The sequence below is a fragment of the Lonchura striata genome, chromosome 15 (assembly GCF_046129695.1).
Source record: "Lonchura striata isolate bLonStr1 chromosome 15, bLonStr1.mat, whole genome shotgun sequence".
In the NCBI taxonomy this organism is placed as follows: domain Eukaryota; kingdom Metazoa; phylum Chordata; class Aves; order Passeriformes; family Estrildidae; genus Lonchura; species Lonchura striata.
The window spans coordinates 2,119,259-2,135,721 of NC_134617.1; the positions used below are offsets into that span (position 1 = coordinate 2,119,259).

A 16,463-nucleotide genomic window follows, 5' to 3' on the forward strand; every position below is an offset into this window, starting at 1 on the left:
GATGCAGGGAAGGTGCCTCTTGTAGGATCTCAAAGAGACTAAACACCAGGAGCCCTGTGAGCTGCTGCCAGATGTCTCTTCCCCAGACCATTGCTTGGCAGAGGTTTCCCAAACAGCTGATTCCAGTGCTTTGATCTGCAGGAACGCTTGGAGAAGTCCCTGGTTCCAGCCTGTCCCCCCTGGCAGGACCTGTGTCCCCTTCCCAGTGGGACACTGGAGCCCAGCTTGGAGCAGGACCCTGCTGCCCTGGCCCATGGCCAGCTGGGGGTCAGGAGGGGCAGAGCAGGGTCTGTCCCCTCTGGGCTCACCCCACAGGCTGCCCTGGGCATTCCCTGCAGCCAGGGATGGGCTTTGGGGGGTTTGGGATGAGAGCAGCCTTGGCCCAGGCTCATCCCTGCTGCCCCTGCTCACAAAGACTCTCTTGTGGTTCTGCCACCAGACTGGGAAGCTTTTTGTTGAACTCCTTTTTTTTCCCCCTTTCCCTGGCTGCACTGCTCTGGGTTGCAGGCCTGTCTGCTGGAGGCAGGGCTCAGGGCAGCTCTCTCCTCTTTGCACCACAGAGGAGCAGTGTGGTTTTAGGCTGAGCCTCTGCCAATCCAGCAGAGCAAATCCTGGAATCCCAGGGTGGATTGTGACCACGGAGGGTCCCTGGTGCCACCTCCCTGCTCCAGCAGGGCCATCCCCCAGCACAGGGCACAGGAATGTGTCTGGAGAGCTCTGCAATGTCCCCAGGGAGGAGATTCCATCCCCTCTCAGGTCTCTGTTCACTGACCAGGGAAAAAGTTCTTCCCTGTGTTCAGGTGGAACTTCCTGGGCATCACTTCCTCCCCGTTCATTCAACAAATCCTCCTGATAAGGAGAAGCTTCCACTGCATTGTGGCCCTCAGAGGAGCAGCAAACTTGGCACAGCTTTTTACCTGCTGGCACTTGGCCTGAGGCTGTGACTTTTTGGCAGGGATTCCTCCAGGCTTTTTCCAGCTGGGAAATGCCATGTCCTGCCTGCAGGCTGGGACCCTCTCCTGCACAGCCAGACCTCTGGGTCACTCTGTCTGCATGCTGCAAAACCCTCTGGCACTGCACCATCAGCTCCTTTTTTGGGCAAAACCCTCTGCTTGCCAGGAATCCTGCTGAGCAGGGATGTTCCCCTCTCCCTAGGATCCCCTGCAGCACTCTTAATTGGTCTAATTAGGATATTATCTTCCAGGGTTTCCTGTTGATGAAGTAGCTCTCTGCCAGCCTGAGGGATGTTGGTACAAAGCTGCTTTTCCGAGGCTGCCCATCCCTGGGGGTGTTATCCTGGTTTGTTTTTCCTGTGTTTCCCTGTTAATGGGCAGCTCAGGGAGTTCTCACAGTCTGCCTCACTCCAGACATTCCTGGGCAAGGAGAACAGCCAGCTGATAAGATTAGGTGGTGGTGGTGGAGATAGATGTGGATAAATGTGCCCTGTGCTGGTGTGGGGAGCCGGGCTGGGTACCCCCCTGGGGTTTTTGTGCCTCAATCCTGGCTCCAGGCTGGGGGAAGCTGTGATCCCTCTCCCTGCTGCAGAGGCTCAGTAAAAAGTGGGATAGAACAGCTTCCCTGTCATAACAGACACCAGAATTCTTCAGACTGTGTCCACTCCAGCTTTTGTCTTCTTCCTTCTCTGTCACAAATACTTAAAAATAATCTGGGAAGGGAGAAACAATAGATTAATTGTTGCTGGGTTTTTTTGTTTTCCCCTTCATTTTTCTCCCTGAGCTGGCTGGGTGCATTGCTGAGAGCAAGACTTGGCCCCTGTGTGCTCTGCTGTGTTTTGTGTCTGTCTGCATCTCTGCTGCCCTGTCTGCCCCTCTCCCCGGGGTCTTGGCTGGCCCCCTCTGGGAATGGGATGTGAGCAGTGCTGTTTGGGGCTTGGAGGGGAATTTTTGCTGCAAAGAGAGTTTGTGAGACTCTCCCCATGCCCCAAACCTCCTCCCTCCCACAGCCCTGCTGCCTGTGTGCCTGGGGAAAGGGTGCCCTACTTGGAAAATTTGGCACTGGGATCTGTACAGCATCCTCCCCTGTGGATTTGTGGGGTCGCTGCACTTTTACCCTTTTCCCATCCCTTTCCCAGAGCTGGAGCTGCTTTCCTTGGCTTTCCTTGGCAGGAGCAGTGGGACAGCCCGTGCTGTGTCCCCATCCTGCAAAATCTGCAGGACCAGGGAGCCCCAAGGCCTGGAGCCTTGCCAGGTGCCTCTCCCTTGTCTCTGGTGCCACGTCCTGGCTCTGAGCTGCTTTTTCCCCTCTCTGTTCTGTGCTTTTTGAGCCCTCAGCCCCAGGCTGCCTTTCTGTGGCTCTGTGCTCCAGGATTTCCATCCCAAGCTGAATCCCCTGTGCCAGAACCCCGGCCTGGTTCAGGGGTTCCCTGTGCTGGAAAAGTCTCTCCTCCAACCCGAGCTTCCAAAGAAAGGCTCAGCAGTCTCTGTTGTTGGGTCTCAAGGCAGTTTATTGCAAGTTATCTAAAAGATTTTCTCCTTGGGCTGCTGTGGTTTGCTCAGAGCTCAGGCAGAGGCACACACACACCCTGACATCCTCTCTGACCCCGACTGCTTCTTCTCTCCCACCCAGGGCTGCTGCTGTCTTTGATATGGGACATTACGTGTGACATGGTTACAGTTTTTCCTCAATGCCTGTTACCTATATTAAATGGTGATTTTCTATCTTTTATATGGTACATTACGTGTTACATGGTTACAGTTTTTCCCAATGCCTATTACCTATATTAAATTGTGATTTTCTATCTTTTATATGGGACATTACGTGTTACATGGTTACAGTTTTTCCCAATGCCTATTACCTATGTTAAATGGTGATTTTCTATCTTTTATATGGTACATTACATGTTACATGTTTACAGTTTTTCCCAATGCCTATTACCTATATTAAATGGTGCTTTTGTATCTTTTATATGGTACATTATGTGTTACATGGTTACAGTTTTTCCCAATGCCTATTACCTCTATTAAATTGTGATTTTCTACTCTAAACCAATCTGTGAGTGCCAACATCACCAAGAACATGGAGGTGAGGAAGAAGAAAGAGGGAGGACAGGGCAGGCCCAGATCCCAAATCCATCTTAAAACCTCTGACCTCCATGTACAAAACCAAAACCCCCCTGTGCAGGACTTAAAATCCTGTACACACTCAAAAATTCTTCCCTTTACTTTGTGACTACTTCTACTCTAATATCTAAACTTTTGTGACTTCTTGTTCCACCTGCAAGGTTGGTAAATCATCCCATGGTTCAAACCCAAAATCACAGCTGTTTGCAGCTGCCTGCCAGGGTCTCAAATGCTTCTGACCAAGGCCTGGAACCTTCAAAAATGTCTGAGGGACATTTGGAGTTCTGACACCCCTGCTCACAGCCAGCTCTGGGCTTGTTTTCCCTGGAGTGAGGTTTCCAGCCGTCCTTCCCACAGGCTCGTGCCCAGGAGAGCTGATGAGCTGGTGTTTGCTGCCTCCTCCAGAGCTGTGCCGTGGCAGCCAGGCTGGCTGGCATCCACGGGATCACCCCCTGCCCTCTCCTTCCCCACCTTCTCCTCTTCCTCTCGCTGCCACAGGCTGCTCCAGGTACTCTGCAATCCCTTTTCCTCCTTCCAGCAATTAAAAAACCAGCAATTGGTTCCCTCCAGGCCGAATGGTGCCAGCCCAGGCTGGTCTGACTGGGGTGGAACGAAGGGAAGAGTCCCCAGGCTGAGCAGCAGCTTTGCAGAAGGAGATGGAGATGGGCTGGGCTGCAGTTCTGGATGGATTTGGTGGGATCACAAGGCTGGAAAAGGATGTGGCCAGAGGCACAGCCCGGGCACGTGCTGCTGGGAGAGCACAGCCTGCTCCATCCCTGCCTTGGAGGCTCACAGAGCTCTGCCAGCGAGGCAGCCCCAGCTGGGGCTGCAGCAGGGCTGGGAGAGCTCCCAGTGCCTCCAGAAATGCTCCCAGTACCTCCAGATTGCTCCCAGTGCCTCCAGAAATGCTCCCAGTGCTTCCAGTTTGCTGCCAGTGCTTCCAGTTTTTTCTCAGTGCCTCCAGGATTGCCCCAAAGTGCCTCCACAAATGCTCCCAGTGGTTCCTGTTTTCTCCCAGTGCATCCAGGATTACCCCCAGTGTCTCCAGAAATGCTCCCAGTGCTTCCAGTTTGCTCCCAGTGCCTCCAGGATTACCCCCAGTGCCTCCAGAAATGCTCCCTGGCTGCTCTGGGGACGTTTTTTCCTCCCAAACACCTCCCAGCTGTTTTCTGTGAGCACAGCCCAGCTGTGCTCAGTGCCACACAGGTTCTGAGCTCTCTCGTGTTCACTCTGAGAGCTCTTCTTGGTTTTCCTGTTGTCTTTGGGGGAAAACACCTCCTTCCATCTGTCCCCTCTGCACCAAACCTCAAGGATTTATCCCAGTGTTTGAGATCCAAGGGAAAAACTGTAACTCCTGCATGTGCAGGGCTGCAGAGGGCTGGTTGGACTTTCCAGGTGCTCAGGACACTTCCTGGGCAGGTTATCTCCAGTGCTTCCATAAATGTGAATTCTGTAGGCACAGAGCTCCAACAGAGACTGCCAGACCCATTTCAGCACCCTGGGGACACCAGGCAGCTGCAGAAATCCTGGGGGACATTTCAGATCCATGCCCTGGGGAAACCAAAGGAGAGTTTGCATCTCCCTCCTCTTCCTCCCAAAGGAAAATGGAGGGAATGCTTTGGAGATTGGGTTGTTGGATATCTCTGGGCGTGTTCTGTCTCCCCTCCTGGCCAGAGTGTCCTGCCAGTGAATCCCTGACTTTCCTCACCTCTCCTGCATTTCCTTTCCTAGATGCAGATGCTGGACAAGTTCCCCATGGAAGGAGGCCAGAAGGACCCCAAGCAGAGGATCATCCCCTTTCTGCCAGGTAGGACAGGGGGCTCCAGCAAAATCCTGCTGGTTTTGGCAGGGCAGGAGCTCATTCCCAGCCTGTGGGACTGGGAGCACACACACAGGTGGGAGCATACACAGATTTTGGCTTTTACCTGGGGCAGCAGCGAGTTCTTGGCCTGCAGTGTGTCATTTTAAACCTCTGGTTTTGTTAGCAGTGTGCCAAGTGGGTGTTAAACCCCTCAGGTTTTCTCTGAACTTCCAGAATTGTCGAGTGGAACACCAAGAACCCCACAGGCACAGGGCTGAGGGTGGTGTGAGCCTCCCCAAAACTGCTTTGCCCATCCCATGGGGGCATCCAGAGAGAAGGAAAAAGCAAGAAGAGTGTTCTTCCCTTCTCTCTGAAAGAGTGGAACCCAAGCTGATTGCCAGCCTTGGCTTGGGAGGGATTCTCAAAGACTAAATTTCTGTCACATGTCCAGCACCAGTGGTTTTATGCCCAGAGAACAGATGTGATAATCCGTGGCACTTTGTGGTGTGGTGGCTGCTGCTGGGGGGGCAAAAAGAGCCCTAATGTGCCTTGGGAAAATAAGCAGCCTGTGGGGAGTCTTTTTGACCACAGAGTTGTCTTTACCCCCAGCCCTGAGCAGCTAATGAGGATATTTAGGAATGTCACAGCACCATAATCACTTCCAGTGGCTGTCAGGTCTGTTTAGTGCAGCCCTTTGTGCTGTGCTCTGCCTCCTGGCTCTTCTAGAAACATAAAGGCCTTTGTGAGCTTTGCTTTTCTCTAAAAAAAAAATAAAAATAATTTCCACCCCTTTCTAAGCAAGAGGATCTGGTCTGGGTTTCTGATTCTGGCTGGTCCTGGCATTGTAACATCAGCAAAAGCAAAGCTCACCTGGAGTTAGAGCAGAAAAGCTCTTGCTGTGCAAGTGCTCCTGCCAGCAGGGAGAGATGGAAGCCAAACAGGCAAAGGGCATCACTTGGAAAAATGGGATTTGTGCTTTGGCCATGCTGCACTTGAGGAAAATTCCCACCAAAACGCTGCTGGTTTTGGGAGAGAAGCCTGGTCAGAGCTCTGCTGCTCGCGCTCACCAGTATTTGTTTCTCCTTGGTGTTGGAATAGTTTCCTTTGCTCAGAAACATGTCACTGGGATTTCCACTGTGGGAAAAAAGGGGGTGGAAATTCTGGGAAAGAAGGGCTGGGCCAGCTGCAGGAGTGCTGTGCTTGGGGGAGGTTGTGCTCTCGGAGGTGGGAATGGGTGGTGGCTCCTGGAGCACTCAGGAGCTGGTGGCATTCCCTGGGCACCTGAGCCTGAACCTCCCCCGTGGCAGGGTGGGCAAGCCCTGCTTCTGAAAGAGGATTTCACTGCGGGGAAGGAAGGCTCTTTTAATATTTTCTGGCTGTACTGGAGCCTGATTCCTTTCTGGAGCAGTTCTTTGCTTTCCCAGTTTGGGCTGACAATGAGTTTTGTCTCTCTCAGCCCAGGGCTGAGCCCAGGTGAGCTCAGTCAAGCAGCCTGGGACTGGTTTTCTGCAAAAACGTGGTTCTGTCTCCCCAGACTTGCTGGGGTTTTGCTCGTGTTCAGCTTCTGGGAATGCTGGAGTTTGTTCCCAATCCCATTTGGAGCATCTGAATTTCATTAGCAGGGGAGATTTGGCCGCTGTGGTTTCCTGCAAGTCCTCTGCTTTGTGGGAAGCCCCTTGCACAGCAGCATCAGCAGCTCCCAAAAATGCCTCCTGCAACTCTGGCTGGCTCAGCAAACCCCAGAGTGTCCCAAGCTGAGGGGCAGCACCACCACTGAGGAGGTGCCACGGGCTCTGTCTGTCAGGCTGCTTTCCTGGAATGGGAAGGAGCTCCAGGATTGCCCCAAATTACAACACCCAGCCCACAGGAACTCTGCTGCCTTTGTGTTGCCTCATTCTGCGAGTGCCTTGCTTTGAGGATTTGACTTTTTATGGGAAATTTCTGGAGACTCTGGCCTCTCGAAGCAGCTCTTCGATGCTATCAGAAGGGGTTTTTGTAAGTGCAAGTCCTTCAGCCCACTCAGCTCTGGTGGAGCCGCAGGGTTGGCTCCTCCAAAGCAGAGCCCTTGAGTTTGGGGCCAGGGGTTGTCCCTTGCTGGGTGTTGGCACCACCTCCACCGCCCAGCAGAGCGTGGTGGGGTTTGGATTTCCCTGCTGTGTGCCTGCAGAAGCTCTGGGGGGAATCTGAAGTGCTCTTTGAGCTCTTTTAGCTGGCCTGGAGCCCCTGGCAGAGCTCGTGGTGGTGCTGGGGCAGCTCAGAGGAGCAGAGCCCTGCTGGTGCCCAGCTGGGACATCCACCCCAACCTTCCAGCCCGGGACGTGACGGCGTGGAGACCCCGGGAGAGAAGGAGCAGAGAAAACAAATGAGCTCAGCTGGGGAGGGCTGTGCCAGATCCTTCAGGAAAAAGCTTTTCTGAGGAACGTGGAGCCTTCCAAGCCCCACGGCCTGGAGGAGATCCTGGCTGGAAACGTGAGCCTCGGCAAGGAGGGGTTGCCTGAGGCTGAGCTCACTTTGGCTGTAAAATTGCTTTTTAGGAAGATTTAGCTGCTTGGGACAGGAGTGGAGTCCTGAGAAGGGAGCAGGAGAAAGGAGGTTTGGGGAGGTGATTTTTTTTAAAGCAGAATTAAGCCTTCTTTCTGCTCCCTTCCCAGCCCACCAGCCTGCTGGGTGTGGGCATCAGTGCCACCCACAAACTTGGGGTTTTTCTTCCAGAATAACTGTGAGGGTGCTTTAGCTCCTACAAACCCTTTGTGAGGGCAGTGGGGGAAAACTCATGAATTTTCCAGCTACGGTACCTGACTTTGCTCAGTCCTGTTGCACCTTCCTGTGAGCTGGAGATGGGGCAAGGGTCCTAATTGCTATTTTGTGCTCTAAAAAGATGGGATGTGTGCTACAGCGGGTTGGGAGGGCAGTGTGAAGCCCTGCACAGAGCAGATATTAAGTGTAGGACTCCTGGAAACACCATCTCCCATGGCTGATCCCCCATCCCAGGAATAGCTGGCTGCTCCAGGGGCTGGGATTAATTACATGTACATTCAGGGCTGCCTTTTTTTCCTGAAGTGAGTTTGGAACCCGTGCTGGGGAAAGTCTGGATGTGATTTGAAAGGTGCAGAGAAGTGAATTCTTTCCGAGGCCGTGGGCTGGGGGCAGAGTGGGGGACTCCTCCAGGGTAAAGCAGGAGGCACAGCTGCTTTTCCTCCCTGGGAATCCCTGCCTTGCTTCCAGCTGGGATGGCCAGGGGATGGCTTTGGGGTTCTCAGCTTGCTGCAGATCCAGCCTTTGGCCCCACAGTTTCACTACTTTAGGTCCCTGTGCCTGGTTTTGGTTTTTTGGTTTGGTTTGGTTTCTTTTTTTTTTTTCTTTTTTTTTTTTTTTTTTGTTTGTTTGTTTGGGGTTTTTTTGGTTTAGGGAGGGGTTTTGGGGTTTTTTGGGGGTTTTTGTTGTTGTTGTTGTTGTTGTTTTGTTTTTTTTGGTTTTTGTTTTGTTTTGTTTTTTCCCCATCTCCTTACTCCCAGTATAACTCCAGCTCTGCCTGGAGAATTCCCACAGGAGGGAACAATTTGCAGAGCCCTGTTTCCCTGTTTTTGTTTATTTGGAGAGATGAACTCCTCCTGTGGCCTGCCTGCTGTGTCTCACACTGCTGGAGACCCAAATTCCTTATCAGCCTTTTCCCCCCGAGGTTTCCTGACACTTTTCAATCCCAGTGAGGGCCTGAGGCAGTGGGGGCCAGGCTGCATTTTTTTTTCCAGCCCCCTGTTGGAACTCAAAATGTCCCTCAGACATTTTTGGAGGTTCCAAGCCCAGGTCAGAATCATTTAAAACCCTGGCAGGCAGCTGGAAACAGCTGGGATTTTGGGTTTAAGCCATAGAATAATTTACTAACTTTAAAAGTAGAACAAAGAGTCACAAAAGTTTAAATATTATAGTAGAAGTAGTTACAAAGTAAAAAGAAAAAAAATTTTAATATTATTTCAAAGAAGTTTTAACACCTATACAAAGGAGTTTTTACTTTATACATAGAGGTCAAAAATTTTAAAATAGAAGAATATAAACCAATCCTGTTCCTCCTCTTTCCTCTTCCTTACCTCTATGTTCTTAATAATATTAGCACTTATTAATTAGTTGAGAATAAAAAAACCACCATTTAATAAAAGTAGAAAATATTAGAAAAAAACTATAAACATATATCACATAATATATATCATATAAAAAATAACAACCCTGGGTGGGGGGAGAAAAAAAGAAAACAGCAGACAGAGAGGGTGTCAAAAATATGTATACCTCTACCTAAGCTACTAACCAAACCACAATAACCAAAAAAAACACAATCTTTTAAATAACTTACAAAAAAACTACCTTAAAACCAAACAACAAAAAGCTGCTAAGTTTTCTTTAGAAGCACAAGTTAAAAAAATAAAACCCCTAAACCAAGCCAAAGTTCCAACAGCCCCCCACCCCCTCTTTGAGAGCTGCTCCATCAATTTTTGGGTCAATCAGATAAAGCAGATCAGCCTTGATTACCCACAGAGGAGTTTGGTTCTTCCACTCCTGGGGAAAAGTTCCTTTTTGGCACCAGAGGAATTTTTATGGCCAGACAGAATCCCTTCAGCAGAGCTTCTCTTTTCCTTTGGAGGGATTAACAGGTTTTGAAAGTCCAGAAAAAGGACATCCTGGAGCATGGGTGCTTGCACAGCCATTGTGTGTTAGAGCCTTATCTGAGTCTCTTTTTCCAAAATCAACTTGTTTGACACATTCCTGGGTGATGAATGTTCAGTGTTCCCTCAGCTCTGTTTGGGTAAAGGACAGTGAATTTTAGCACACTTCCTGCTGGAGGGAATTCCTGCTGCCAAGGGATGGAGCCTGCTCATTGCTCATGCATAACGTTATCTATGGAAATAAGAAAATCTAATTATTCCTGAGTCCTGGCGTGGTGACAAGGGGGAGAAGCTGGGCTAATGGAGCCTGCAGCAGCTCTGGCCTTTGCAGCTGATGGAAAACCCCATCACCACTCCCTCCACATGTCTTGTCCCTGCTGTTCCTCATCCTGAGGTAGGAGCAGTGCTGGGAGGGCAAAAATGAGTTGGGAATCGTGGAACCATGGAATGGTTTGGCTTGGAAGGGACCTTAGAGGTCACCTCATCCCACCCCTGCCACAGCAGGGCACAGCCACTATCTTGGCAGCTCCAAGCCCCATCCAACCTGGCCTTGGGCACTGCCAGAACCTGGCTGAGGATCCTTACAGGTTCTGGAAGCAGCTAAAAATTCATCAGGGAGAGAGTGCTGGCAGTGGGGGGTGGGAATGAGCCATCCCCTGGAGCTGCAGCTTCATTCTTGTGCTCTCTGCACCCCTCAATCTGCCGTGCTCCCCTTGGGTTTTGTTGCCTTGGGCCATGGGAAAAGCCCCATGGACAGCTCTGCTATTCCCAGATTTAGCTCTGGGCCAAGGAAAACGTGCCCAGGGAAATGCTGCATCCCCCTGACCCTGCATCCCACCTTTCCCTTCCAGGAGGGAAGTGCTTTCCTGCTCTCTCCTGCCTCTCAACTCAAGGGTTGCCATTGCTGGATTTGGCAGCACTGAAAGGGCTGCAATTATGTAAATTAGGTATTTTGATTAAAGTCAGCTTTTTGATAGAAAATCAACTTCCTTGTTGAAAAATACCAGATCTAGAGCAAATAGAGAGAGGAGCTGGATTTCCTGCTGGTTCACATGCTCCATGCCTGGGCTAATTTAAGATCACTTGTGATGAATTTATTCCCCCAAACTGTATTCTTTTTATTATTACTCACTAGCATATGTTTGTTAAACATTTCAGTATTCCCACTCTCAGAGCTTATTATTCCAGCCATTTATAACCTACCCACCCATCAGTGATTTCATTTTGGCAGACCTAGAACCAAAACAGCCATTCTTTACCCCTGCCAACAGAACCAATGGTGTGATCCATTCATCTTTTTAGCAATCATCATTCAAACAGAATCCTGGGCAGCAGACACACTGGGATTGCTGATGCAAAGGCAAAAATGGATCATTCTCTTGTCAGATGGAAAAGAACTGCTCAGGGCAAGGGATGGAGCTCCAGCCTGGGTGCTGCTCCCAGGCTATTCACCCTCAAAATAGGAGAAGATTGAATAGAGGGGGGTTTTATTCTCACTCTGTCACAAAGGCTGCCAGATTTGGCTCTTCTTGGCGTGCTTTGAGAAGGAAAGCACTGCAGAGAGAGCATTTTCCACCATCAGTGTCCCAGCCCTGCTGCCAAGGGCCCAGAATTAGGAGCAATCCTGGGCTGAGCTGGCCTGACCCCATCCCCTTCACTGCAGGGCAAGGATGGAGCTGCCCCTGAGTGGATTCAGTCCTGTTCCAAAGCATTCACTGAGCCTGGCAGGAGATTTGGCTCCTCCAGAAGGTTTTTGCTCGTGCTCTTTGCAAGCTGAAGTTGGCTTGGCTTTTGTTCCTCTCTGCTTCAAAAATGCATTGGCAGCTTGCACAAGTCACCCGTGATCCAGCTGCTGGCCAAGCCAGGGAGAGGCACAGGGGGTGACCCAGTCCTGGATTTCAAACTGGGATAAATCACCCAGCCCTGGATTTCAAATTCTGATCAGTGACTCAGCCCTGGCTTTAAAACTGTCAGAATTGTGTGACCATTTTTCTGTGTCCTGTTCTTAGTAGCACCCAGCCCTGGCTTCAGTAATTCCAGGGAGAAAGGGACAAAGGGACAAAGCCATGGTGTGACTCCCAAGTGCTTTTTCCCTGCTCTCACGTGGTTTGCAAGGGTGGAGTGAGGGGAGTTTGGCTCCTGGGCTGCCCTGTGGTGACCCCATTGATAAATGAAGGGGTTGTTACTCTCCTTGGGTTCAGGGATGGGATTGGAAACTCAACCAGGCACAAAAAACACTTTCATGTGGTATTGGAGATGCCAGGAGGAACTTGAGGGAACTTCACTGCCACCCACCCCCCCAAACCACAATTTTCCAGGTGATTGTGCTGCAGAGCAGTGCCAGTTCCTGGAGCCTTGGGAAGTGGTCTGGAATGCTGCCAGTACCAACCCTTTTGATCAGGGATCTGTTTCCCTGTCTGCTAATGGCATTTGTCTCCTTAAACCAGAGAAGCTGTTCTCTGAGAGAGCAGCTTGAAGCATTTAGGACTCATTAGGCTTCAAAGGAAAGAGGCCTGTACCATGAGCCAGAGGGGAGGAAACGGAGTGGCAAGAGGATCCCATTAATGGAGAACAAAAATAAACCCCAGACAGGAAGGAAAATTCTATAGGTCTGACTCAGAGCTGCAGACACTGTGGCTTCCAGGACCAGGAGCTGCACAGGGAAAAACCCTCTGGCTTGGCTGCTGCCCACACTGGACCTGGACACCTGGACAACAGGACAAGGGATGTCCTGCCAGTGTTTGCCAGGGATTTTGTCCACCCTAGAGACAAACAGAGAGGTGTGCTTTGGTGGCTGTGTGATTCTGTGAGTTCTGGGCTGCTCCTCATCATTGCACACTGGTGAGAGACCAGGGGGATGCAGTTTGCTGGGAGGTGTTTCCCCTCTCCTGGAAGGTCCTTGCTGCTTGCACTGTGCCTGATTCTGGTGAGGTATTTAATCCGTGTGAGGGAGTGGGCTTTTATGGGAATGTGCTTTTGGGAGCAAGGGGGATGCAGGGAAAGGTCCTGACAGAGTGATCCCAGAGTGCTGTGCTGACCTGCCCCTGTCTGCTCTGGTGTTTCAGGGAAGATCCTGTTCCGCCGGAGCCACATCCGCGACGTGGCAGTCAAACGGCTGATCCCCATCGACGAGTACTGCAAGGTGAGGCTGCCAGTGCCAGGGTCTCACTCAGAGTGACAGGGTCACACGGAGTCACACGGAGTGACAGGGTCACACACAGAGTGACAGGGTCACACAGAGTCACACAGAGTGACACAGAGTCACCCAGAGTCACACAGAATCACACAGAGTCACCCAGAGTGACAGGGTCTCACACAGAGTGACAGGGTCACACAGATTGACACAGAGTGACGCAGAGTCACCCAGAGTCACACAGAATCACACAGAGTCACCCAGAGTGACAGGGTCTCACTCAGAGTGACAGGGTCACACAGAGTCACACAGAGTCACACAGAGTGACAGAGTCACACACAGAGTGACAGGGTCACACAGAGTCACACAGAGTGACAGGGTCTCACACAGAGTGACAGGGTCACACAGAGTCACACAGAGTGACACAGAGTCACCCAGAGTCACACAGAATCACACAGAGTCACCCAGAGTGACAGGGTCTCACTCAGAGTGACAGGGTCACACAGAGTCACAGAGTCACACAGAATGACAGGGTCAGACACAGAGTGACAGGGTCAGACACAGAGTGACAGGATCACACAGAGTCACACAGAGTGACACAGAGTCACACAGAGTGACAGGGTCTCACGGACTCACACAGAGTGACAGGGTCACACAGAGTCACACAGAGTGACACAGAGTGACACAGAGTCACACAGAGTGACACAGAGTGACAGGGTCACACAAAGAGTGACAGGGTCACACAGAGTCACACAGAGTGACAGGGTCACACAGAGTCACACAGAGTCACACAGAGTCACACAGAGTGACAGGGTCACACGGACTCACACAGAGTGACAGGGTCACACAGAGTCACACAGAGTGACACAGAGTCACACAGAGTGACACAGAGTTTAGCTTTTCCCTCCTCGTGATCCATGCTGGGGGCTTGGGGACCTGGCCTTGCAGGGCTCAGGGGTGCCCAAGCCCACTGCAGCTTGCTCCCTGCTGCTGGCCTTTGCCTTCCTCTGTCCCTTCTCCAGCTGCAAAGCAGAGCCAGCTCCGGAAGGGCTGCAAAGGACCTGGCTGTGTCCATCTCCACAGGTTTGGAGAGAAATGGTTCCATGCAGCATTGGTTTGAGGGACTCAGCTCCTCCTTTCCCATCTTCTGGGAAAAGGCCTCTGTTTGATGCGGCAGACAGCACTTGGAGCTGTAGGATGGTGGGGTGGCTCCAAACTGGGATGCAGACTCCACTTGCTGGTTACAAAAACAGGGTAAGATGACTTGTACCTCAGAAAATTATTGGAACAGAGAGAAGGCTGAGACAATTTGCTCCATACTCTTAAAGGATATAAAACTGGGCTGAAGTGTAAGGGAAATTATGATTTTAGGGCAGATTTATTTTTGGCAGGAGAAACAAAATACTGAAGTCCATGACAAGCTATTTTCACACAAATCCAGTGTGTCACATCTCGTCATGTCAGAGATGTGCATTAGTGCTTGCAGCAGCCATGGTCGGACTGGTACCTCCAAAATCCAGTCTGAATGTTGTTGGAAATTTATGCAAAACCTGTAAAACTCATGGGAGAAGATAGGGGAATGTCAGAATCTGAGCTATTGATGATTCTGAGATTGTAGAAAGTCTCTGTCTGTCAGCCCCGCTGCCAAAGCAGAAGCCATAATTGGTCTGTGCTGGTTCCAGGTTGTTTATTCTGTTTATCTCTCACATGTTCTGCTGCCCTGCCCAGCTCTGTCCTGCAGGGCAGCGTGTGGGGCTCTGCCCTCAGTGGGATGTGACAAACATTAAATACCAGAAACTCCCTGGGCTGCATTTACAATAATGTGCCAATATCTGTCACCTACGTTGGACAGTGTGTGCCCAGCCTGAACCAACAGAAAAATGCCAACACCACAGTGAGACATGGAGGGCATGAAAGAGGAGAAAAAGGACAAGGCACACCCAATTTCCTCCATCTTGTCCCCTTTGGACCCCTAATCTGGAATCCTAAAATTTTATTTTTGCACCCATGCCACACTTAATTATTCCTTATATCAAACCCTCAGAGCTGGTAATTGATCCTGTAAGATTGAAAACTCTTTTCCATGGGCAGAGATCACAGCCAGTGTCTCTGGGGGCTCTGTCCAGGGGGGTTCCTGACCCCTGCCAGGGTCCCAGAGCTGCCAGGGCAGCCAGAGGGAAGCTCTGGGTTCCCACAGGGAAATGGTGAAATCCCCATGCCATCCCTCAGGTGAGGGAGGTGTGGCAGTGCCTTTGCCTGGTGGGGGGAGGCTGTGGGGTTTGGGGCTCAGCCAGGCCCGTGGCAGGGGGGCTGTGGCTGGAATAACAACTCCAGGGATGGAGATGGATTGGGAAATGCATCCTGGCAGCTCTGCAGAGGGGCTGCAGATGGGAATCCCTGTGGGCCAGGCCAGCAGCTGAGGGCAGAGTGATGGAGGTGTGGTGCAAGGTGTGCTCTGAGCTGTCCTGGGGGAAGCTGGTGGTGCTTGGCCCTTGTGAACTGTGTCAGCTACACAGACAGGCACGGCCATAAATCCCATTTTGGGGAAGAAAAGGTCCCTCAGTGATAAAATGCTTCAGCTGCCTCTTTCAGAGCGATGCCATTAGTGGCATAAAATATAATGAAGCCATCTGAATTAAGAGGAGGGACGTAATGGCTGATGTTATATGACCCACTTAGGGAGCTGTGCTCTCCTCCTCCTGTTAATGCATCACCAGGAGTTCCCAGCTCTCCCTCCTGGCCTTGAGCTGCTGCTGCTTACCCGGAAAGCAGCTGAGCTGAGCTGGCTGTGGGACTGCCCAGGGGCTGCAGAGATGGAAAACGAGCAAGGGATTGGCAGGAGGAAGATGTGTGAAAGTTTCTGCTTTATTTGCCATCTCCTCTGAGGGAAGTTGGGTGTCTTTGTTCTCTGCAAAGAGGATGGGTGAGATTTGGGGTGGAAGCAGGCAAGAGGAGCAAGTGGGGGAGCCACTGCTTTCACAGGGCACTGCTCCTGCTGAAGGGCTCTGTTCCAGCTCCTAAAAACTTGGTAATTTAAGATAAAGTGCAGGAAAAGCAGCGAAGGAATCAGAGCAAGCTGGTTAGAGCAGTGAGTTGCTAGATGGGACTTCAGACAACCATGGGATTGGCAAGGAGAGGGAGCAGAGGCCTGAAATGCCTTCCCATTTCTCCAGTTTATTCTCTTTGTGCTCCACATCTGTTGGCCTTCCTCGTGGTGTGGGACCTGCCTTCCTCCTGTCTAAGGGATTTTGGGAAAGGGTTAGAGGGGGGCTGATGAAGGAGTGGTGATGCTCCACCCCAAAGGGAGTGTGTGGCCCACTGAGAGCACTGCTGCTCTGAGAAAGGAAAGAAAATCCTTTCTCAGTGCCTGCAGGATGGATTTTAATCCACCAGAGATCCTCTGTTTTTGGAGCTTTCTCCTCAGGCCTGCAGACAGCAGGGTGGGAAAGGTGACTGTGCTGTGGCACCAAAGCTGTGTCCTGCTGGCCCTGCCAGGTCAGGGCCAGGGGTGGGACAGACATCAGGGTGGCCTGCTTGGCTCAGCAGAGTCAGCCCGAGGTGGGCTTCCTTCAGAACATCCTGAAAAATGAGCTGTGGGCTTTGTGCCTCCTCTCCCAGCACAGGGAGAGCTCTGGGACCATCCCCTCCTTTCAGAGGGCACTGAGCCTTCTCCAGGCCACAAAATCCCCGGGGTTTTGGCACGGGGGAATCACTTAGGTCATGGGATGCTGGAGCTGGACAGTGGTACCACATGGGAATGGCATCCATGCAAAACCTGATATTTGAACAGCCCT

At 51.3% G+C, this 16,463-nt stretch overlaps 1 protein-coding gene across 2 annotated transcripts in view; it reads left to right on the top strand.

Moving 5' to 3' along the window:
- The window catches only part of SH3PXD2B (SH3 and PX domains 2B), a 65,312-nt gene that overhangs the window by 21,967 nt on the left and 26,882 nt on the right, over positions 1 to 16,463 (top strand). For both annotated transcript variants that reach the window (XM_031506023.2, XM_021532124.3), the window contains exons 3-4: positions 4,812 to 4,887; positions 12,602 to 12,678. In XM_031506023.2, coding sequence (XP_031361883.2) covers positions 4,812 to 4,887; positions 12,602 to 12,678 — 153 coding nt within the window. The remainder of the gene's footprint in view (positions 1 to 4,811; positions 4,888 to 12,601; positions 12,679 to 16,463) is intronic.